General features: G+C 40.0%; 1 protein-coding gene across 3 annotated transcripts in view; it reads left to right on the top strand.

Annotated features, from left to right (window-relative positions):
* The window catches only part of ATRNL1 (attractin like 1), a 514893-nt gene that overhangs the window by 358972 nt on the left and 132270 nt on the right, over positions 1 to 23651 (top strand). For all 3 annotated transcript variants that reach the window (XM_081863641.1, XM_081863642.1, XM_081863643.1), the window contains exon 27: positions 14277 to 14384. In XM_081863641.1, the coding sequence (XP_081719767.1) occupies positions 14277 to 14384 (108 nt within the window). The remainder of the gene's footprint in view (positions 1 to 14276; positions 14385 to 23651) is intronic.

The raw sequence follows: 23651 nt of genomic DNA, 5'->3' as shown, positions 1-23651 counted from the left end.
AGGATAGAAGCTATCTGATGAAGCTGGACTTAAGGAACTAATTATGGCTGGAGATTTTGATCCAAAAGGAAGCTGCTCTTGAAAAGGACCATCACTCTTGCTAAGTAAAGCCAAAGAGCTTCCCTTTGACTCTGTCATTGCTACTATTTTGTACTTGGCTGTCCTTTCTGTTGTAAATTAGAATAGATGAAAGCCGTCGAGCTGAGTCTATGATGGAGGCTAATTTGATGTGATATAATTGATGAACTCTAAATTGTTCCACTTTCCCCTCTTAAAACAGTCTGACTGAAGCTCAAAAAGCCAGTTTGATTTACACTGCCGCAATGATAGTGGCCATCCAAGAGAAGACAGGCATTTGTATTTTTTTTTTAAAAAAGTATTTTATCATCTGTGGCCTGTGTTTGCAGATTAAATACTGTGGCAGCCAGAAGAATAGCTCTTTGTTTCCAACTCATTAAACTCAATTGAGGCAATATTTGAACAAGCAAGGGCAATTTTTAAACCTTAGCCACTGAAGTGATAGAGGGTTCCTTTCCACACCCAGCCCTACTTCCCTGGATTGAATTTCATACTGCAGGACACCTTTGGAAGCACATGGCATGATTATGGTGGTGGGAATAGGATTGTGCCTGGTGATCCTGTCCCTGAGCTCCATGACAGAGCCACTACGTGCCATGTAATTTTTTTGTGGAGTATGGTTCACATGGTCAGAGCCTATTGAGAACCATTGAGGTGGGACCTTGCACGCATTATCCTGATTCCCCCCCCCCGCCCCCCAAAGCATGCATTCATCCTGTACAGACAGGTCTGCTGTGTGCAGGGCATGGGCAGCTCCTAAGAGGGTCTGCTTAGGGTGTATTGACACCAGTCCTAAACCACAGGCAGTGTGAGTATGACACCAGACTTGGACTGTTAAAAAGCATTTCTGTATATGATGTTAGTAGTTCAGATTAGTCTGCTGCATTCTGAAATTATACAAACAAATATTTAAATATTTTCCTGTGTATATTATTGAACCTGGGTATAATACTAGAAGGGACACAGGTGGCGCTGTTGGTAAAACCTCAGTGCCTAGGGCTTGCCGATCGCATGGTCGGCGGTTCGAATCCCTGCGGCGGGGTGAGCTCCCGTCTTTCGGTCCCAGCTCCTGCCCACCTAGCAGTTCGAAAGCACCCTTAAGTGCAAGTAGATAAATAGGTACCGCTTTATAGCGGCGAAGGTAAACGGTGTTTCCGTGTGCTGCGCTGGTGCTGGCTCGCCAGAGCAGCTTCGTCACGCTGGCCACGTGACCCGGAAGTGTCTCCGGACAGCGTTGGCCCCCAGCCTCTTAAGTGAGATGGGTGCACAACCCTAGAGTCGGACACAACTGGCCCGTACGGGCAGGGGTACCTTTACCTTTTACTATAATACTAGAACATGCAGTGCAGCCAATATGTTTAGGCTGGATAATTTAGAGTTGTGTTCCCTTCCCCCTGCCTCACTTTTTCGCTACATATATAAGAATTTTGCAGTGTAAGTGTTTTTTACGGCCCTTCTATCCCATACAGAAAATAGCTTCACTAGCTAATAGCAAAATAATCAAATTTTGCTGAATAGATTTTTTTTTAAAATGCCCTTGATTAAGAAGAAAAGATAAGTGCAGGAGTCAGGTGGGGCTACTGGAAGATTTAAGTACCTCTTGAGAAACCTGTAACATGATTATCATAAGGCTACATAAATGCTCAACATGAACTCCTAGTCTGCTAAAGTGAAAAAGATAACCAGATTAGGTCTCATTTAGCACTACACTTAAGTGAGAAGAAGCCAGAACACTATGGCACCATACTGAATCCAGAGCTTTATATTGATCCCTGTTTCTTTCTTTAGGAGATGAATTCTTAAGGTGAAATAATATCACAAGTAGGAGTTGATATGTTATTTTTGTTCTAAATATCTGCCATTTCTTTCTGAATAACCTTTCACATTAAAAAGCTAACCTCATGTCCCTCAGGACAGCCATGATCAATCTCATCATATACAGCTGCTTTGGAAGTGGGAGACCCTGGATCAGGGCAACACCATTTCTCCATCAGAAATTTCTTTCTCCTCCCACCTGCTGTCCAAAGCTTCTGCTAACCTTGTAGGTTTAAAATACACACACAGTGTAGGTCAGGCATAGGCAAACTCTGCCCTCCAGATGTTTTCGAGACTACAATTCCCATCATCCCTGACCACTGGTCCTGTTAGCTGGGGATGATGGGAGGTGTAGTCACAAAACAGCTGGAGGGCTGAGTTTGCCTATGCCTGATATAGGTACTACCCCGTTCATCCAACAGGACTAGCAGCAGGGTGTGGTGTGGTGGTCTAGATTATAGATAAGAAAATACTGCAAAGAAACGTTAATCCTCTTTCCCTCTTCTGCTTCTGTGATCCACTTCAGGGCCCTTGCAGCTGTTTTTAAGGTACCAGGTTCTGTTTGGGATTTAATACCAGGAAATCCAATTTAGACAGTCTGAATAGGGCTTAACCAACATATTGGAAGGGATAGCATTCTAGCCCCGCCCCTGCCCCCATTGCCCACAACATATTGAAGAATGACTCTCTGCAACAAGGGAACTGCCTCCACTTGTTGTGACTCCCATGAATTTTAGAACCGTGGAAAATAAAGACTCCAAAATAAAGCCTTCATGAAGGCTTCCTTGCTGAAGAGAGCTGTCATTCAACATGCAGAAGGCAATGAGGAAAGGGAAGTGGGGGCAGGGCTAGTATTTGTTCCTGTTTTTCCCTCCCCATGCATTGTGTTCAGAACATGCGAATAGGGCTTCTGTCGTATGTAGATTGCTTTCATTTTCAGGATCAATCTGAAAACATTTGGCAGACTTTTAGGAGGTTCCTAACGTCCTCTGAAACTGATCATGCTCTTGGTTTCCTTGTTGGCAGCTATGGCATATGTACGTTTCTGATTGAGCTTCGTTCTGACTGAAGCATGAGTGTTACATGGAATGTTGATATGCATGTGGTGTTCGTTAATACAAAACTGGCCTGCCTATTTTAGATATGGCAATATATGCCAGATGGTGGCCTCCATGATAAAACTGAATTCCAAGATGCAGACCCACCAAGTGTCCCTATTTTCCAGGGACGTCCCTCATTTAGTGAAGCCATCCCAGTTTTTGATTTGATCCCGGAATGTCCCACTTTTCCTTAGGGTGCCTCTATTTTCATTGGAGAAATGTTTGAGGGTATGGAGTTACCCAACCCCCTGAGCGGTCTGAAAGCAATCCTTTATAGGGAAGTTTTTTAATGTTTAATGTTTTATTATGTTTTTATATATGTTGGAACCTGCCCAGAGTGGCTGGGGCAACCCAGTAAGATGTGTGGGGTATGAATAGTAAAATTATCATTATGGAATGGGACGTTCTATTTTCATCAGAAAAAGGTTGGAGGGTATGCAAGATGGTAGTGCTCATGCCTTCCTTCCTCCATTTTGAAAGTGCATGGGATAGGCTAAGAGAGAGAGAGAAGAAGACCAGATGTATGATATCTGATGCAGAATTTCAAATTTGTACATTCAGATACTGTAATCTCTAGTTTTACTTTATAATTCTGGGTCACTCGTGTATGTGTCTTCAGCATACTTTCGCTTTGCATTATAAGCACATAGAACACACTTATGTATTTGGGGAAAGAAACTATATAGCTATAGTTTCCACCATGAATGGAATGATGGCTTTTTGCAATGGAGGGAGAATCACAGTTTTATTCTGTAGCCTTCTGTTTGCACTAAGCAAGTGGCGGATTCACATTTTGTTCTTTGAGCAACAACATACAGTACGCTAAATGTTCCTTAGATCCAGCTACAAATTGACCTTTTCAGTGATCATCCTTTTTCTCTTTTTGATTTGTTCTGGGGAAATTACAAGCACCTGGTATTTGGCTTCCAAAAAGGATACAGGTCGAATTGACCTTTTGGTACCATTTGGAGTGGGTTGGGGTGGAAATACAAAAGGGGGTGAAGGACAAGTTTACTCTTTATTTTAAGTGTATCTTAGCTGCTGCCTGTTGGATTATGCCTTGTTTAAATAATCCTTTATATCTTTTTGTCTAAAGTCAGGACACAAAGTACATGAAGCTCTTCACGTGTCTCCCCTGTGGCAAACAGTAGCAGATTCCTCAGATAATGCTTGCTTCACTCCACCTCCGTGCTCAGATATTTTTTAAAGGCATAGAGAAATTGTCATTCTGCAGTCGGTATAGTCTCATATAAACTTTGAACAACTATATGGTACTTTTCCAAGTAAACTGGTAAAAGAATTACCTTGCTTTAAAACTTTCACCAGAGATAAATCATTTTTGTGTATGTGCTGGGATTTTTTCCAAGTCATTCTTCTGGAAGCTTCATACTCAGACTTCATTTGGCTATAGTGGTAATGAGAATAAACTGCAGCAAGCCCTCAGCTAATATAGTTCCTCATCCATTGGTGCAGCCATGAGGAGGAGTTCAGGAACTTTCACTTCAGTTTGGATTAACTGCAGCTTTCTGTGTCGTCCAAACCCAAACAAACCATTTTCACTCTTGAACTAGTTGAAATAAGCCAACTTTGGAAATAGCTCCAACTTCCCATTCCGAATACCTTCTTCTTTCATATTCCTTCCTCAAGGAGGCAACATTATTTTGGGGTGGAGGGAATCAAAACTTGATTTAAGTGTCCTGTGGGACAAAGTAGAATGACATTTACCTAAGGTTTGGGCATAAGCTCCATTTGAATTTATTAATGAGTCATGGTGTTTCATTAATTAAAATAAATTTAAATTATGGCATTAAAAACATTGAAATTATAGTTATCTAATGGAAATAGTATTTCCAAAATCCCATGTTGAACAAAATAAATAATAGGATGGTTTTGACTGTAACCCTTACTTAGTTCCTCAGAGGTCCACAAAGTTGCAACTTAGTCTCTTCAGATACTACTAAATATTTTACAGCACCCCATAATGTTGTCATTTCTGTAAAATACCAGTTGATGTTCAACCAAGGCAAATTATCAGGCTGACTTATAAATAGTACCCCACTGGAGCTTAAGATAAGAAACTCTCCAAGTTGCCTTTTTCAGTGATAAGAGGTTGGAACCTATTTCACAGATTTTTGTGAAACTGTTATTTTGTGTTTTTTAGTAATAAAATGGAGACCAGTTGTTTAAGATAACCTCTTTCTACCTGTAAAATGGGAAATAAAACTGGTGTGTAATTGAGTAAGGTATTCATCATTTCAGAAATGGTTTTTTGAAAGTGTTCCAAATTCACATATCATAGTTTCTGAATTAGTAAGAACTTGACAGTACTTTTCTGATGCTGTCATAAATGCCTTACAGCAGACAATATTTAATTATACAATTTCAGAAATGTGCTATAACTGTAGTAATGTGTGTTAATTACTATCCAGCAGAGACAGGGTGTAGTTTCTGCAAAACAAGTAAAATCTGTAATTAAGTATTCTTACCACTACACTGGGATTTACTGGGATTTACTGTGAAGGTTCGGTGTGAGTGTTAGTCATTAGTTGTTATAAATGCAAATAACAGCCCATCATTATTTACCCAGATTTTTAAGGTATTTTTTAAGGTATTTTTAAGGTAGCATTTAAGACTACGTTAAGTTTCTGGGTATATGAACTGAACTAAATAACTGTTCCACTTGTGGTTGGATGATTTCCCCCATGCATGGATTTAGGCAATCCTGTGCTGTGACAAATTAGTTGTATGAATAATTTTTCACAAGCACATTCAGGGTTGGCCCAATACATTTTGCTACCCAAGCAGCTTGTATCACACAGTCTGAAAGAACTGACCAAAGATCCCAGCTTAACGGATCATCATAGTTGGTTGAGGCAGAACTCTCAGCTGGGATAGCCATGTACTTTGTGTTACAGTCTCCTGTGGGAAGGGCTTGATCTAAGTACTATTTAAAGATAAAGAACCAGAGGAAGGGAGAGTAGCGGCCTTGAAATTGTCAACAGTTAGCACCTAGGTCACCTGGTGAGAGTCTTACCCACTGTAGTAAGATGTATTGTGTATTATCATTTCTTGTTGTGTGTGTACACACAAAAAGGAGTGCATTCCTGTACTTTCCCTTTCTTTTAAAGAAAAGATTCAGGACTGGCATAGGAGAATGAAGCTAAGAGATGGGAAGGAAATGCAACTGTTTTCAGCTGTTTTTATGGTGGTATTCCACAATCTGATAAGATGTGTGAGACATCTGTGCATTTCTGGATGGTCATCTTTCACTCTCTTTTCACATTTATTTCGGGGTTCCTAGAGATAGTTTTGTGACAAGTGGTACTGTTTCTTTCATGGAAAAGTGGGACAGATTGTGAAAGTGTTTCTTCCTAACTTTTCTCAAGTAATAAACTACACCCCACCACACAATAGCCCCATATTTGCCAGGAGTACCTGCTCTCGCTGCATTTCAGTTGAATCCTCGAGTTTAAATTTTGGGCTAATTTTGTGTCTTCAATATTTTGTCTCTCCTGCTTGTTCTCCCACTCATTCTATGGTTCATTGATTTATAGATACATATATAGGGTGCCATGAGGAAATGTTTGAACGTGGTTTTTCACTTTCAACTTTGCCCTTTCCTAAATTCCTGAATTATTATTTTGTTTATTACTTTACTGTAAGCCCATTCATTAAAACGCCCTGTGCAACTGGAGTTTTCTTTTGAAATACCTTATCCCACAAAGCGTTACATTCAATTAGTAAGCATTTCCTCTCATACAAAGCTTATTACAAAACACTGAAGTCTCTTTTTCTCTTTCTATGCTCTAAATCCCCCTCCTTTCTCCCCAGGCACAATTCTGAATAACAGACAAAAAGAACCAAGTGCTTTTCTTCTGAGTGTGTGGTCAGTGGAGAGTTTGCTGGTGGTTGAATCTTTTTTTCTTATCGAGTTTCAGTTTTGTAAACCTGCTATAAGTAGTGCATTGTGTCAGTGCACAAACTTATTAAATGTAATGGAGAATCCAAGGTACAAAAGAACTGTGTAAATGAAAGACTTAATGTGATAGAATTTTCTGAACAGCTGATCAGAATTTCAGTGTGTTCAATACTTCTTCTTAAGTAAGACTTAATGCATGTCATCCATTGGAATTTATAATAATGAGCCCTTTGGAAACCTTGTTAGAATTTAAAAGTGGCCACACAGAAGTAGCTAAAATACCTTAAGCTTGCACACACAAAACCACTTGAGAGAGAGACCAGTCATTGTTTCTACTATATTTCACATGTAATCCAAACAGGAATAGTCATATACTAATTTGAAAATTATGATAGTTGATATTCTCTTATTTAATTTTTTATGCATTTTATTATATAGCTGTATTATTGTTAACTGCTGTGATGTTTTTATGATTGGGCAGGATATAAATATGTTTATAAATAATAAGCAAAAATAATAATAAGTAAGTAACTGTAAGCTAACAGATTTTACCTTAGCAGTTATTTGCTATACACATTGAATATCATGGTATGTTGGGTTGAATGTCGTTTATTTCAACCCAACAATGGTATCTTTCTTCTGTTATGTTCAAAAATCTGGAGTGATCATTCACATTCTTAAATTACCTAGTTTCCAACTTGCCACATATTTTACTGCTTCATATTTAAGGAAAATCAGCTCCTGTGCTTCTTCATATAATTAACTTGAAGCTGAAGTGGGTTTGGAATAAAAACAGAATGAAAAACATTGGAAAAGATGTAGCCATCTACACTGAGAGATTCAAGATCTCTATACATTTAGAATAAAGAGACATTTCCAATAACTATCACCATCATTGTTAAGAGTTCTGTTGTACAGAAATTAAAACTGTCTCCTTGAGACATGTAACTAGTATGCAAACACTTTTGACAAGTTTCCAAGCAAGGGTTCAGAAACTATTTATTATTTATTTAAGATACAGTGGTGCCCCGCAAGACGAATGCCTCGCAAGACGGAAAACTCGCTAGACGAAAGAGTTTTCCGTTTTGGAGGTGCTTCGCAAAACGAATTTCCTATGGGCTTGCTTCGCAAGACGAAAATGTCTTGTGAGTTCCTGCAGGGTTTTTGTCCTTTCACACACACACCCTTTTTCTAAGCCGCTAAGCCGCTAAAAGCTGCTAAAAGCCGCTAAACCGCTAATAGCGCTAATCCGCTAAGCCATCAATGGGCTTGCTTCGCAAGACGAATAAACCGCTAGATGAAGAGACTCGCGGAATGGATTCTTTTCATCTTGCGAGGCTCCACTGTAATACTATTCAACCTTTCTATCTTAAAAGAAGATTCCCAAAACAGGTTTCAGGTTAAAACAAAACACATAAATTGAAATTTTTAAAATCAAATGTGTTAAAAAGAAAGCAAATTTATAGAACAACAGAATAAACAGTCTGCAACTAGACTGAAATACCGGTAAACAGTAGCAGTACACAACAGAGCAGTATGCTTCCAAAAAAGCAGCAAGAACAAATATTGTAATTCCATGAAACCATGAACAAAGATATGTGCTTCTATTTGGCACCTAAAATGTAGGGCCTGGTCAACATCTCTGAGGAGGTAGTTGTATAACTAGGCAACACACACACACACACACACACACACACACACACACACCTGATTTCAATCAAATCAGAACGCAGAAGTACCCAGTGAAGAGTATCTGCAGAGGAACTTTATGACTGAGTTGGTTCAAGGAGTAGGGAGTTCTTCAAATTCCCAAATCCCAAGCCATAAATAGATGTAATGTTCAGAAAGGAGTACTTTGAATTATGGCCGGAATCACACAGAAAGCCAGTGAATATGTTTTTATAGGAGCCCAAATTTTTCCACACAGCTAGTGCCAGTCAATAATCTAGATGCTGTGTTTTTCACAAATTTAAATTTTTAAGTAGTCATCATCAAAAGCAACTCCTCAAAGAGGAGAGCAAGAACAATTCCTGAAAGATATGATGCTACAGCTACTGGTCCTGGAAGCTGCCTTGATATATGTCAAACCATTGGTCCATCTATCTCAGTACTGTCTACACTGTACACTGACTGGTAATGCCTCTCCAGGAGGAATTTCATCTTTCAGACAGGAGTCTTCCCCAGCTCTAACTGGAGATGCATGGGACTGGAGCTGTTACTTTTCTCATGAAAAGCAAGTTCCCCAGTAAAGCACTTTTACTTTCCCTATCCTTCACCTGACCAAGGTTGTCCAAGACGTTCTCTGTTCTAAGTACAAAAACTGCAGAAATGAATCTAGATAATCAAAGCTATCTGAGAGTGCTCAAAGCTTACCCCACTCCATGGGGGGAAACACACTCAGGTAAGGCTAAAGAAAGAAGTAAAATAAGTTTCAATCATCTAATAATAATATTTTATTGTATAATTGCTTTGAATTCTGGGGTGACAGGCCACAGTCTTCAAATTACTAAAATCACTAGGAATACTTGGGCAGGGTATAAGTATGCAAGAATTAGATAATCAGATGTAGCTGTATAATTGTGCACCCATCTCTAAATGTGAGTTATTTGAGCTAATAATTCAGAGAAGGCAGAGTCTGACTATTTCTCAGGAAATCATGCCATTTAATTTGAATCATTGTGAGTGCATCTGCCCATTATCATATTTGGGAATAAATGTAAAACATGTCCAGTAAAACTTTAGTTTGAGTGATCTCTGATTTCAGTGACATTTTGAATGAGCTCATGCAACTGCTTTGAGTGCCTCTGGCAATGCAGTGGGTCATTGTTGTATGACAAGAACTTACCTTATTATGGTAAATTCATAACTTGCTTTCTTATTCTTCACTTCTCTGAAAGTAAATGTTGGCCACTGAGGATAAGAAATACAAATTGAACTATGTACCTGATTCACTAACCTTGAAGACAATAATGTTGTGCTTTCTACAACACCTAAGTTAAAAATAAAATAAAATTCTTGGTACAGGGCCTAAGAATTTCCTGGAAATGGGTGGGCTTAAAAAAAATATATCTTGGCAGTATCCTTCTTGATCATTTATACTCTTAATCCAAACAAACATTCAGAAGAGTCCTGGAACTCATCTCCTAGCATACTTAAATTTTGTGTGTGTGAAATTAGTGAAGCTGAACATTCAAAACCAATGAGCTATATATGATGGGCCTATGAAGCACAGGAAAAAATACCTCAGGATTTTTTAAGCTGGTCTAGAGGAAATAACAAAATTCTAGGGGCCAAACTTGAACCGTCAAAGCTTTCCATCCAGATTATTTAGCTACCATTTGCTGGGTACTTGTTCTAGAGGAAATGTACTTTAAAGCTTCTTTAGGTGTAAAATATTGCATACAACTGATCCTGTGCAATTATTGCTCTCACAGGGCTCCTGCAACCTGTCCAAAGTAACATCAGTTTTAAGTCTCAGGCCAGGGCCGGCCCAATATATCATGCCACCTGTGGAAAAAGACACAATGCTTCTGTCCTTCCTCATTCCATGTATACGACTGGCCACTGAATCTTGTTTCTACACTGAGGATGGATAACATCATTCAGTGCATCTGAAGGAAGTGGGCTAGTTTAGGGAGTATGTGAGATACCAGTGGTGCACTGGTAATGGTCAGGGTGGTCTCAGAAGGAATGGCTGGGGGTGAGGGCTGCTGCTCCCAGAACCTACCACATGATGCAACTGTCTCACTGCTTAATGGTAGTGTCAGCCTCTTCTTGGGTTAACAAAGGCTGTCTAATCTAATTTGCTTTTAGAGTTTACCATGAAGTCTCTGTTGCTTTTGTAGAATTGTGACCCACATATATCTAGCTCTTATAACCACCTGGCAGTTACCTTTGAGTGGCACAATCTAGCATTCTTTATTGGTTTAAACCAGGGGTCAGCAAACATTTTCAGCAGGCGTCTGGTCCACTGTCCCTCAGACCTTGTGGGGGTGGGGCAGACTATATAACCCATAGATGCGTTTTAAATAGAAGCACACATTCTACTCATGTAAAAACACCAGGCAGGCCGCACAAATAATTCAGAGATGCATTTTAAATAAAAGGACACATTCTACTCATGTAAAAACACACTGATTCCCGGGCCGTCCATGGGCCAGATTTAGAAGATGATTAGGCTGGATCCAGCCCCCGGGCCTTAGTTTGCCTACCCATGTTTTAAACAGAGAACAAAGGGAAGGGTATGGTTGTCTCAGGGCTAGCCCAACAAAATGAAGTGTGTTTCTCTCCATGTCAGGGAAGAAGGGGTGACTGAAGATTTACTACAGGAACAAGGAGGGAATAAATATCTATGTTGGGAACAGTAGGGTTTGTGAATCAAATCAACCTTACCCGATGGTTGAAGTGGGAATCACCCATGGGGAAGAAAGGGGCCTGCTCTGAATCATGGCAGGCAGGTATATAACCACACAACGCTCTTGAGCATCTTGCCCAGAAACGAGATATTCACAATTGAATTGTAGTTCTCAGGGATCTCAGGATCCAAGAAGGGCCTCTTAAGCAGGGGGTGCACCCTCACCTCCTTCAGGGCAGCCAGAACAACTCTCTCCTGCAGTGAAACCACTCAGTCATTCCTGTCTGGTCAGATTTTATCAGCCATGATGGACAAGGATCAAGAAGACACTTGGTAGCCCAGATACCCTCAAGCATCTTGTCCAAATCATCAGGCCCAAACAATTGAAACTGATCCCATACAATCTGAGCAGCTGGTGCTCTGGGCAGTTCTGAATTTTTCCTAACAAAGGTGTTGAGGTCAGTACAAAAGCTTTACAGTCCCGGCAAAACCCTTTGAGGAACTTCTGTAGAGTCAATGCTGTATCAGGGCTCTGGAGGGATTGTGAGGGAATTCAAAGGGCAGGTGCCAGCCACAGCTACCTGAATTTCATCAGGGAAAGGAGGGCCAGGCCTGGGTGGCAGTAGATGGTATTTGGGGTCAGCAGCAGGGTAGACAGTGGACCCTTCTGAGATGTCATGCAATCAACAACTTCCCAACAGTGCCTTCCTTAATGCCAAGTCTCCTACTTCCTCTTATATTCAAAGCATGTGTTTTTGGATACATGCTGAAAAGAACAGTCAAAAATATCTTCTTCACCAGCATACTCCTGATTTATTATTATTTTTTGTATTGTATTATTTTCATGTAGTAGCATTTTCTCTGAAGGGGCAGGCAGAGTTTTGCTACCCTGCTTTCAGCCCTTAAATTACTCCTAAGAAGCTACCAGAGTATTGAACAGAGTATAGTGCATATGCTTCTCACAGAGCATCTAAGTGTCTAATGTGCCCAATTTCTGATTTACTTTTGGATAAAAGCATTGTTTTGCCAATGCAACTAGCAAATGGTATTCTACCTCTGCATATCTTGTATGTATGGGCAAAGCCTGTGAATAAACATTGCACTAGCCGACGTGATCTATGATTATAGAAATCGGGTTTTGTTTTGAGTATCATTCCCCTTATATCATGATTGCATGGGTTTTTATATTTTCATTTTGGAGCCGTGTTCTTTTATTCACAAAGGAAACCCCACATTTGAAATACAAATGTGAAAGTAAGATGATTGAAAAACATTACCAGATGTACTTGCTGCATTGTCGTAGCCCTTAAATCAAAAGCCTTAAGTAATAAGGTGTCATGAGGAATTTGCTTGCATACCCTTTATTATCTCAAAGGGAATTTTATGTAGAGAATGTTAGAGTACTAGCTGAATTTACATTGAAGGGGCCTTCTGAAGCATTGATGAAAAATTCTAAGGAACTTACTGTGAAAACAATATTAAAAGAAATTGTATTACATGATTTTGTGTTAAGAGCCGAGTTGTAAGTAGCTATTGTGTTGGAGTAGGGAACCAGGAATGAGAGGTCAAGGCAAGAGTCAGAGCTGGGAAGGGCTACTGTTGCCCAGAAACAGCCTAACCAGCAAATCTTTATAGCTCTTCTTGTTGAGAAGAGCCAGTGAACAGTCATTCCAGTGCTTGGAACCTGTTGCTGTCCATGCAGCTATATAAGTTTATGCCTCAGTGGCTCAATACACTGGGTTACCCAGAGGTTCCTGGTTCTTGTCCTGACAGCTCTTGACTTCTGTTCCTTCTAGGTACCATGAGATATTTTTTTTCATGTAAAAAAGCAAGCAAGCAATGAAACTTACTTGATAATTAATTTGATTTAAATATTTAATGTTGCTTTTATTCATTTCATACATCCAGTGAAGAAAGATTTGTATTATTTAGTGCTGCTCACCATTTTTATTTGTTCAGGTTTAATTAGTATTATTGTTAGAGACTGAGGGGGAAATATAAATTAGCTTATGAGAATGTGACTGTGGCTCACTGAACATTGGCATGACCTCAGTGGGCTTTCTAAGCAACCTGAGCATAATGTAGGTCTTCAGGTTCCTCAGTTACATTGGCACCAGGTCTCTAATGCTCAGACATTATTCTTCATGTTTAAGTAATAAGGGAAGGGACAGCATATAAACTGCAGACACTGTCACTAATAACTCCATCTGGTTTCAGTACAAGTGCATGGGGAATCTAAAGGCTGACAGTGTTTGTTCTTGGCACAGGTTCATTGAGTTTGTCTCTTGATCAGACTTCAGATGAAAATTTATTGCCACCATTTCTTCATGTTCCTTAAAGAAATCCTCTGTGTGTGTAACAAAGAGGGGGGCTGGGCTGGGCTTGACAGTTACTTGGAGTACTAAGGGAAAGCATAATTTATGTACCCTTGTTCCAACCTTTGTGAAAATATACAAATAGTCATCACAAGTGGTATAGGGGTTTACTCTGAAACATTAACAAGGAGGTAGTAATTTTGAAGTCAGCTGACCTTCTTGTACCAGTATTCAAGATTCAAGATTCAGTACAGGCAGATGCTGATAATACAGTTTTAGCAAAAGATAGCTAAAGAAAGAAAGTGGCATCCTTTATCAAGGCTGAGGATGAACTGAATTCAAGCAACCATTCACAATACTCACTAAAACCTGGTTTGGATAGCCATGGAAATTCCTTAGTTTTGCAAAGTAAAGGAATTAGTGGGAATGGGATTGTTTGCACCATAATCCAGTTAGACCCTGGAAAAGCTGTGGTATGTTGCATGTCCAGCCATGTGACCATGTAAGAACATACTTCCCTGGGCCTCTGGGACCTTTTCGCATGTCTGGAGACCACGAAACTCCACTTAAGATAACCCTGGTATATATTGTTTGGAAATGTCAGTTGCCATTACTGGATAAATGTTAAGTGAATTCAGCTACTGAGCATCATATTTTGAAGTTATTTCATTGAAACCTCTTTTTCCTTCCATCAGCAACTTATGCGGGAGCGGCAGCAGATGGCCAGCCGTCCCTTTGCTTCTGTGGACGTAGCACTTGAAGTAGGAGCTGAGCAAACAGACTTTCTACGAGGGCCATTAGAGGTAAGAACTGTGGTGGGGATGGGGGACCATTTCAATTTGCATACTGATAATGCTACTCTCATCTGCATCTGCTTCTGAAACCAAGACGAGTGTGATTACCCGGAGCTGACAAGTCGTAGCTACATATGTTGTGCCGTTTTTGAGGCTCATCGTTTCAGTAGCATGACATGAGCAGTAACAAAAGCCACTGGAGAATCTATTAGCTGAGGTTGGAGTGACAATCTGCTCACCTGGCAGCCCTTTCTTGGTGGATAAGAGCTGAAAGAGTTTAAGATGCACATATTAAACAAGCCTCAAATGTAGTCCTCTGAGTACATAGTGCCCCCTAGTTAATGGTTCACATCTATCTTAATTAACTGAGATTGCTCTTTAAAATGAGCTTTGTGTTACATTTCATTATTCTACTTTTATTTGAGAGGCTTGGAGAGTACTGTCTACAGAGTATGTTGTCGTTTGTGACTAATGGCTACATTACGGCATTTTTATTGTAAAGGCAGTACTTCTGAAAGAGAAATTATAATATGCTAAGCAGTGGGATGCTGTATTGGAATAGTGTAATAATGCATGAAATAGATTCTGGAAGAGTCACCTAAAAATAAAAAAGAACTACAAATAGAGGATGATAATGACTAATCTAATTAGGACTCTCTTTTTATTCAGTCATATTCATATATTTCTATACCTTTTTTACAGTATTTTGTTTATGAACTGTATCTTTTCTAGAACAAAAACAGCTCTAGAATTCTTCCAAATTATCAATTAGCTTTCGTTATTTCCAGTTTTTCTTAAATCTAAGTTTTGTCTTGATTGTCTCAGTACCCTCTTTCCAGGAGGGAAAAAAAGAACCTAAGTGCCCACTCCCAGATAATTATAAAAACCTCAGGGTACCATCCCATGCTCAGATAAATGGCCATAGAGCTCAATAAGCTATAAAGGAGTGGTGATAAATTTGTTCATATCCCTTTTCTTTTTCATTAAAAATAGTTTAGTTCCGTCTCTATTTTAAATAAACAAATAAATGTCACAAAGTGATGCAGGCATGGGTTGTGGAGGTGTTTGTTATCAGGACTGCAGTTCATGGGGAGAGGAGGTTTATCCTTCCCTCCCTTGAAGTCCTCAGTATTGGTCTCTGCACAATTACAATGCTTAATAATAATAATAATCCTCATAGCTGTTTGGGGGATTTGTTTTTCTTTGGGGAGGGGATCTCAGCTGGAGAAGGAAGCAATATATATATCCCCTTCCACGTGCTGTGTTGCCAATAACAGTTGCATGTTGTGACTGCAGTTAAGAAAAAACAGAGATTTAACTGCATACTATGCATTGAATGTAGGGGCGCAGGTGGTGCTGTGGTCTAAACCACTGAGCCTAGGGCTTGCTGATCAGAAGGTCAGCAGTTTGAATCCCCAGTACGGGGTGAGCTCCCATTGTTTGGTTCCAGTTCCTGCCCACCTAGCAGTTCAAAAGCACGTCAAAGTGCAAGTAGATAAATAGGTACCGCTCCGGTGGGAAGATAAACTGCAATTCTGGTTCACCAGAAGCGGCTTGGTCATGCTGGCCACATGACCCGGAAGCTGTACGCTGGCTCCCTCGGCCAATAAAACGAGATGAGCGCTGCAACCCCAGAGTCGTCCGCGACTGGACCTAAGGTCAGGGGTCCCTTTACCTTTTATGCATTGAATGTACCATTTAACCCTCCATTGAATGTACCATTTGATCCTAATATAGGATTATTATTACCCATTACAACTGTACAGTTGCAACTGATGTGTTAGCAATGGAGTGGGGTTGCAAATGTTTTTTTTGTTTCAGTACTGAAGAACTGTGCAGTCCAACATAGAGTGATACCTCTGTAAAGAAACTTAGATTTCCTGCAACCAGTATTTCCAACAGCATATTCATTGCAATATAACAGGATTTCATGGAAATGCCTTTATAAGTACTTAGCTGAGATGCTGCTACTGTATACCAGGCTCATTGTAATCCCAAAGACCAGCTCTTGTTGAGTTTTCAGTCCTTCTAATAAACAGAAACTGATGACAATATTTATTGCTGCCATAATTTGAGTATTTTCAAAGCAGAGTGCATTAAAACAATCAGTCTTGCCAAATAAGCTGTGCTAGATTGTGACCAGGGAATGCAGCTGTCAACATCAACACCCCCATCTTCAGCTGTCTGGTGAATTTCCCTTTTGGAGAGAAACAAAGGGAGGCTCCAAGCTATTCAGGATGATGACTCAACAGCTGCATACAAAACTAAAGTTTATGTAATTAATCTGGAAAGCAATATTGTTATGCTCTATTTGGGTGGGAAGGGACAGGGTGGGTGGTGGGAGCACAGGCTTGTGGATTGTTTACTTACAGCTTATATAATTAAACTTTAGAAGTAAACATCAAAAGTTAATTGCTGCCATTTTCTATGACATGTTTTATTTAGAAACAACTGTGGAAGCTGAAATATTTTAATTATATTTTTGAGTTCTTATTAGGGTTTCTTCCTCCTTTATTTCTCCTATAATTGTACTCTGATGTTAGTACTCACTCCTTGGATATGTTCAGCCTAGCCTTATTAACATATACACAGTCTGGATACTATTCAGTTTTTCCCCACTAGAGGATTGCAATCTGCAGCAAAAAGGTGCATTGCCCTGAATATTAAAGTAATATGGTGCAATGTATTGATTGGCGTGTGGTATCTGCTGCATAGAGTTCAATACAAAGGATGAGCCTTGTCTTATAAAATTAAATTACAGGTCTTTTTGAACTTACAAAAGGAAAGTACAGTGGTACCTCGGGTTAAGTATTTAATTCGTTCCGGAGGTCTGTTCTTAACCTGAAACTGTTCTTAACCTGAAGCACCACTTTAGCTAATGGGGCCTCCCGCTGCCGCCACGCCACCAGAGCACAATTTCTGTTCTCATCCTGAAGCAAAGTTCTTAACCTGAGGTACTATTTCTGGGTTAGCGGAGTCTGTAACCTGAAGCGTATGTAACCTGAAGCGTAAGTAACCCAAGGTACCACTGTAATAAAAATCACATTAAATAGTCACAGTTCTCCTTAGCCCTATAGTTGTATTCTAGTTATTTTACTGAAGAGGGTACGATGAAAGTAGGCTATTTCCATACTATCCCATTTTTAGATTTACTACAGTTACAGTATGATTTATTGGAAACTATCTAACTCCATCCCTTTAATGAGATTTGCAAGGAAGAGGAGGTCATAGCATTATCCTAATTGTGTTTGTTTTAACAACCACTGCAATCTTGCATGTGTTTTGTATTTGTTAGGTGGCATCAGTTGACATAGCATTCCGAATGTTGACTATATTTTGAATCAACGTGGAACTTTCATATGATTATCTTCCCCAAGAGAATGTAGAAGTATTTGCATGTAGGCCTTGCATTGTTGAAATAAAACCTCCCACTTACAGCATTAGTACAGTTGCAAGTTAAGTTCACTTCAACCTCTTTCTCCGACCTTATTTTGTCAAATTTGATTCAAGGATAATTTGGATCAGGTATCAAGTCGTGCCACTTTTTTATTGACATTGTAATAACTCTGTCACTTCCAGTGATGTTATATTGACTGTGGGTTGTTTAGACAAAACATAATGTCAGAGTAGCCATTACCCACAGTACTATAGGTCTTCTACTTGGTTTGTTGGTGAAAATGTTGCACATTAATATTTCTCCTGACATACATAATGCTGTCAGTTTCCACACTGATGGATGTTTTATTTGCATTTAATGCTGATTGTCAGGTACTGTTCCTTTATTTCTGGTGTGATGTTATACATTCAGTGTTCACTTTTTGGATATTACCTTAGAGTAGGAAGCCGGCATAATTTACATTGCCTGACGTTAAACCAGCATAAAGTACTCAAGACACAAACCGTGTTCAGGAGCAAGGCCACTGCCAACTGATTCTGCCCAAGTCTGGCAGTGAGAAAAGAAGCCTTTAAATAGAGTTAGACTTGCACCACTCTTTTTTGCCAGTTTAAGTTCTTGTTGGTTTACATGGACTCATGACTGAGCTGAACAGAGTGAGGATTTTGCATAAGATTTAGCAGAGTGAGGATTTAGCATTTTCAACATGACTTATGCTGGCCTCAGCTGAACCAGCTTCAGGTGGAATGAGGGACTTCTACTGGCATATCTCTGGCTGAGCCATGGTTGGGGAGGCAACCAGATGACTAGCTGATTGACTGAATGATTGATTTTAGAACAGTATATTTTACCATGACCACTTAACCCACCAACTAAAATAAGAAATGCATCATTGAAAAAGAGGTCAAATATTTGCTTAACGTTTGTACTATTCCTGCGAATACACATGTATAGGTGCATATTTATCAACAGTCAGCCACCATGTATAAGATGGAGTTGAGGAACGGATGCTTGCTGGGTCCAGGACGGGGCAGTGGTATCATCAAACTGTCAGGGGCAGCAGATGCAGGTCTGCATCTGCCACCATCCTGGTCCCAGCAAGTGACAGCACTGCCACAGTCACATGATTCTTTATATCTAAACTAGAATTGGTCCAGACAGCCCTTCTAATACAGGATGGTTTCACTGAACAGTGCTTCAAACAGAGAAGCATCTTCTGTAAAGCAGGACACATGATCACTAGCCTCTCCTGCCTCTTGTTTCATTTGCTAATTATGAGGTCAAAGCTCAGGCGGTTGAGTATCAGACTCTTAGTCATGGGTTTGAGCCCTACATTGGGCTAAAGATTCCTGCATTGCAGGGTGTTGGACTTGATGACACTTGTGGTCCCTTCCAACTCTACAATTCTATATGGTTTTTTTTTCCAGGGAAGCCTTGCATATATGTAGTTGTGATCGGTTCAGAAATCTGTGGGCTTAAATAGCCTTCAGAAACTCAGACCTCAGACAGCCAGTGGCAGCGCTTCATGCTCCAGCACCGGGGGGTGGAGAACAGGCGGGGCGGGGCTGGCATGCATCCCAGGGCAGAGTGCGCCACCCACAGGGGCGGGGTGCACGTCCTGGGGCGGGGTGCGCCGCCTGTGGGGGCGTGGTGCCCAGCGCGGGCGGGGGGCAGCCGCGATGGCACCACACCGGGATCACGCTGCCGGGGGCAGTGCACTCCCCCTGCACTCCTCTTCCTCCGCCAGTGCAGACAGCTTGGGGTTAAAATGGCAGTGTGCCCCTCAATTTGAGGATATGTCTCCAACTGGTGCTGGTACTATTATATTTGCCTGCTTTTCTTGTGCTATAGAAGTATTTATATTTTTCCCACTTTCAGTAGCTGTGCATTCCTACTCAGCACATTCCAAGACCTTACTTGTGTGGTATATTTCCTTGTATATATTTAAAATTTGAATGATCTTGGTCCCAGTGAGATTTGAAGTTATTCTGCAAAGCTGTATAAATAAATCCACCACCCCACCCCTCGTTAATAAAAGCAGTTATAACAATTTTTAGAAGTCTGTATTGTCAGGAAGCTTGAGCCCAAGCTTCAGTTCTGTTGGCTGCCATTGTGCCATTGGTGGCTGCTAAGAATTCAGGGTGATTTATTTAACGTACAATACAATCCAGTGCTCGAGCTTTGTGCGTTCAGCTAATTGAAGTTTATACTAACAAGCGAGTTTTCTGTTTTCCCTTGCCAATAAAGTGGGAGGACTTTTTAACTTGCTTTGCAAACCAACATCATTTTTTTGCTGGGCTCATATTCCTGCTTAATTTAAATAATTTAATGAGCAATTTTAAAATCTGCAACCCAAGCATACTTGATTATTTTATACAAAATGAAACTGGTATGTGTGCTTCATCAGCAGTACACTTCTTTTACCCCTTTCTGATAGCAAAAGTTCTGCAGAAACTGGAAGTACATTATTTCAACCTCTTCCTCACAGGTCATCTCATTGATCTGTTTCACAGACCCTTTTTACTTCCATTTCTCTCCTGTGTAGAAGGCTACATTTGTTGCCAAATTGACTTCATAGAAAAGCATAGCATATTTTACTGTGAAGATACAATCATGCCACATGATCTTAATATTATAATGCTACATAAACTTGGAAGCATGCACATTTCTGGTCACTGTACCTCAAAAGGGTATTGTAGAGCTGACAAAGGTACAGAAAAAAGGGACCAAATTAATAGTTGGAGCAACTCCCCTACAATGACAATTTACACCATTTAGGGCTTTTTAATTTGGAGTGAGTAAAGTGGTCGTGACAGAACTGCAGAAAATTATAAGTGGTGTGGAGAAAGCGGATAGAAAGGATTTCTAACACTAGAACTAAGTGTCATCAGAGAAGCTAAAAGCTGGGAGATTCTGGACAAACAAAGGGAGGTACTTCACGTAGCAGTTCTTATATTGTTCTAAAAACTGGGAGCTTTTGCTAGCAACTGATCTTCACTCTCATTTTGGGGGGACAGGAAGACTAGGAGCTCTGATTACTCCATTTCTGATTCTTTCTCTCTCTCTCTTTTTCCACACTGCCCCCTTACAGGGTGGTTTTTTTTCCAGAATTCTCATGGCTCCACTTGTGTGATCAGCTTTTAAAATGTCACCTTCTAGTGAAGTGTCAGTTTTGTTGCTGATTTACAATGCTTCCCCAACAAAGCCCATCCTTTGATCATTCATGCTACCACCATCCATTAGTCTCTCCACTGTGGTGTGACATCAATAGGTGTGACACCAATTTTGTGGTGAAACTAATACTTTGGTGATTCCATTCCACAACTAAGTTTCCCCTGTCCTTATCCTCTCTTCCTTTCATTGTCTCTACCATAGTTTCTAACGTCCATACTAGCATTATATCTACTCTTCATTGTCTATCCAGTGAATGCTATTCTTTCTATTCTTGGATTATTTCTTGGAGTTCTATTTATTCCTTCCTTAGTCTATACTAGAGTGACCATAAATGTGTAGCCTCATGCCATTCTTGCCCCCAGGAAATGGAAGATTGTATCAGCCCATTTTCTTTCATTTTTCTAGCTTTCTTCTTTCTCCAAATCCAATTCCAAATTGCTTTTCTACCTTTCTGCATCTCCACTGATTTGCTCCACACTTTGACCTCAAAACATACAATATCAACCTCTTACTCACCCCACCCCACCCCATCTCTTCATCCAGTATGTTTTTCTCTAACTTGTCAGAACTCTGTGTAGCTAGAAATTGCCCTTCCACTCAGGCTGCCTCATTTATCTGGAAAACGTTTTGTCTCTCAGGCTATTGAATCTCTTCATTTGAGATATTGCCTCAAGACCTTTCTTTTTTCCTTAGCTAATGGCAGGTTCTTTCTGAAAAAACATTTTGTGATACCTTGATGAAGGATGTTATTTTCAGAAAAAGATATTCTGTCGTTTTTATATCAAGGCACAATACCTGCCTCAAAGGAAAACAGAATTTTGGTTTACTCTCAATAGTGCTTCCTTCTGTAGGAAAGAAAATCCTATAAATCTTGCTGCATGTTTATTTTCAGATTCATTGGTCTTGTAATATTTCTAATTCTGCAACTATTAAACACAAATCTATATTTTGACTCGAATCCCCCAATTATATAACTAAACATACACACATACAGGCTGAACTTGGACATGGTCTAGATACAGTACACATTTGTCATATATGTATATATATATATATTAAAAGCTTTTCTGTTCTGTTCTTTATCCAATAGGTAAATAGAATAAAAGACTTAGCATTGAGTTAAGGCAGAAATATTTCAGCTCAACCATGCTTTTGCTTCTTCAGCATACAGCATATCTTTGCCCAGGGAAGCTTGCCTGATGCCAGCATTGTATATTTTTATGCACCAGGCAAATGCTTTCTTTTATAACTAGGCCTTTAGCCCCTAATTGTCTGTGACCTTATAAAAGTGGGTGGAATGTTTTTATTGTATATATTTTTTGCATTGGTTTTAATGTAATGGGTTGGTTGGTTTATTGGTTATAACTTGCTTTTGTTTGCTTGAGCAACAAATTCAACAACAACAACAACAACAACAACAACAATAATAATAATTGTCATGTCTAGGAAGAGTTGACTTTATACATACCGTATTTTTCGCTCTATAAGACGCACTCACTTTTCCCCTCCTAAAAAGTAAGGGGAAATGTGTGTGCATCTTATGGAGCGAATGAAGGCTGTGCAGCTATCGCTGAAGCCAGGAGAGCAAGAGGGATCAGTGTGCACCGATCCCTGTTGCTCTCCTGGCTTCAGGGATAGCCACGCAAAGCCTCTTGAGAGGGAAAGCTGCACACCGCCCCTTCAGCAAAGTGGGAGGAGAAACGGAGCCCCTTCCGTTTATCCTTCCGCTTTGCTGGAGAGCCACTGCGCAGAGAGGGAGAGAATATTTTTTTCCTTGTTCTCCTCCTCTAAAACTAGGTGCATCTTATGGTTGGGTGCGTCTTACAGAGCAAAAAATACAGTACCTTTGACTACCCACAACTCTTTCTCATGTAGGATAGTGCTGTTTTGTTTTGTTTTCACCCAGGTTGAATAGTTTTTCATGTATTCTTGTGGCTTGGGCATATATGTCTCTTAGCTTTTCATTTTTTTCTATTATGCTAAGCCTATGGTTTTACTTTCGAAATGCTCAAATCGATATTTTTCTTTCCACAGTATTAACTAAGTATACAACACTAATCATACTCAGAGCAGACCCATTGACTCAAGTCTATTTAAATCCTATTAACATTGTACTGTGTATCACCCTAAGAATGAAATAAAATACAGTGGTACCTCGGGTTAAGTACTTAATTCATTCCAGAGGTCCGTTCTTAACCTGAAACTGTTCTTAACCTGAAGCACCACTTTAGCTAATGGGGCCTCCTGCTGCTGCCGCGCCACCGGAGCATGATTTCTGTTCTTATCCTGAAGCAAAGTTCTTAATCCAAGGTAATATTTCTGGGTTAGCGGAGTCTGTAACCTGAAGCGTATGTAACCTGAAGCGTTTGTAACCCAAGGTACCACTGTAGAGCAAAGACAAAATAATTGGGGTCTAAAGCCAAATCCAGAGTAAATTAAAAAAAAGACTTAAGAACTATATTTATCTTTTAAACATGGCTTGTCCAGCATTTTGGAAACCATTTACTTAGAAGCAATTTTAAAGAGTTTGCTGAGAGCATATTCACACATTAATCCCTCACACATTCCCACCCCAGATTCTCTCTAGGAAGAGACTGAGAGTTGGCATTGAGCTTATCCTGATTTATTTGTGCTCTTCCATGTTATCCTTGAAGGTAAAGGTAGGAAGCCCCTCTGAATATATAAACACAGGACCTGAACCTAGGAGG

The sequence above is a fragment of the Podarcis erhardii genome, assembly GCF_964252035.2.
Source record: "Podarcis erhardii genome assembly, chromosome: 5".
In the NCBI taxonomy this organism is placed as follows: domain Eukaryota; kingdom Metazoa; phylum Chordata; class Lepidosauria; order Squamata; family Lacertidae; genus Podarcis; species Podarcis erhardii.
Note: the sequence above shows the minus strand (reverse complement) of the source record. Positions and strands in the feature narration are given on the sequence as shown.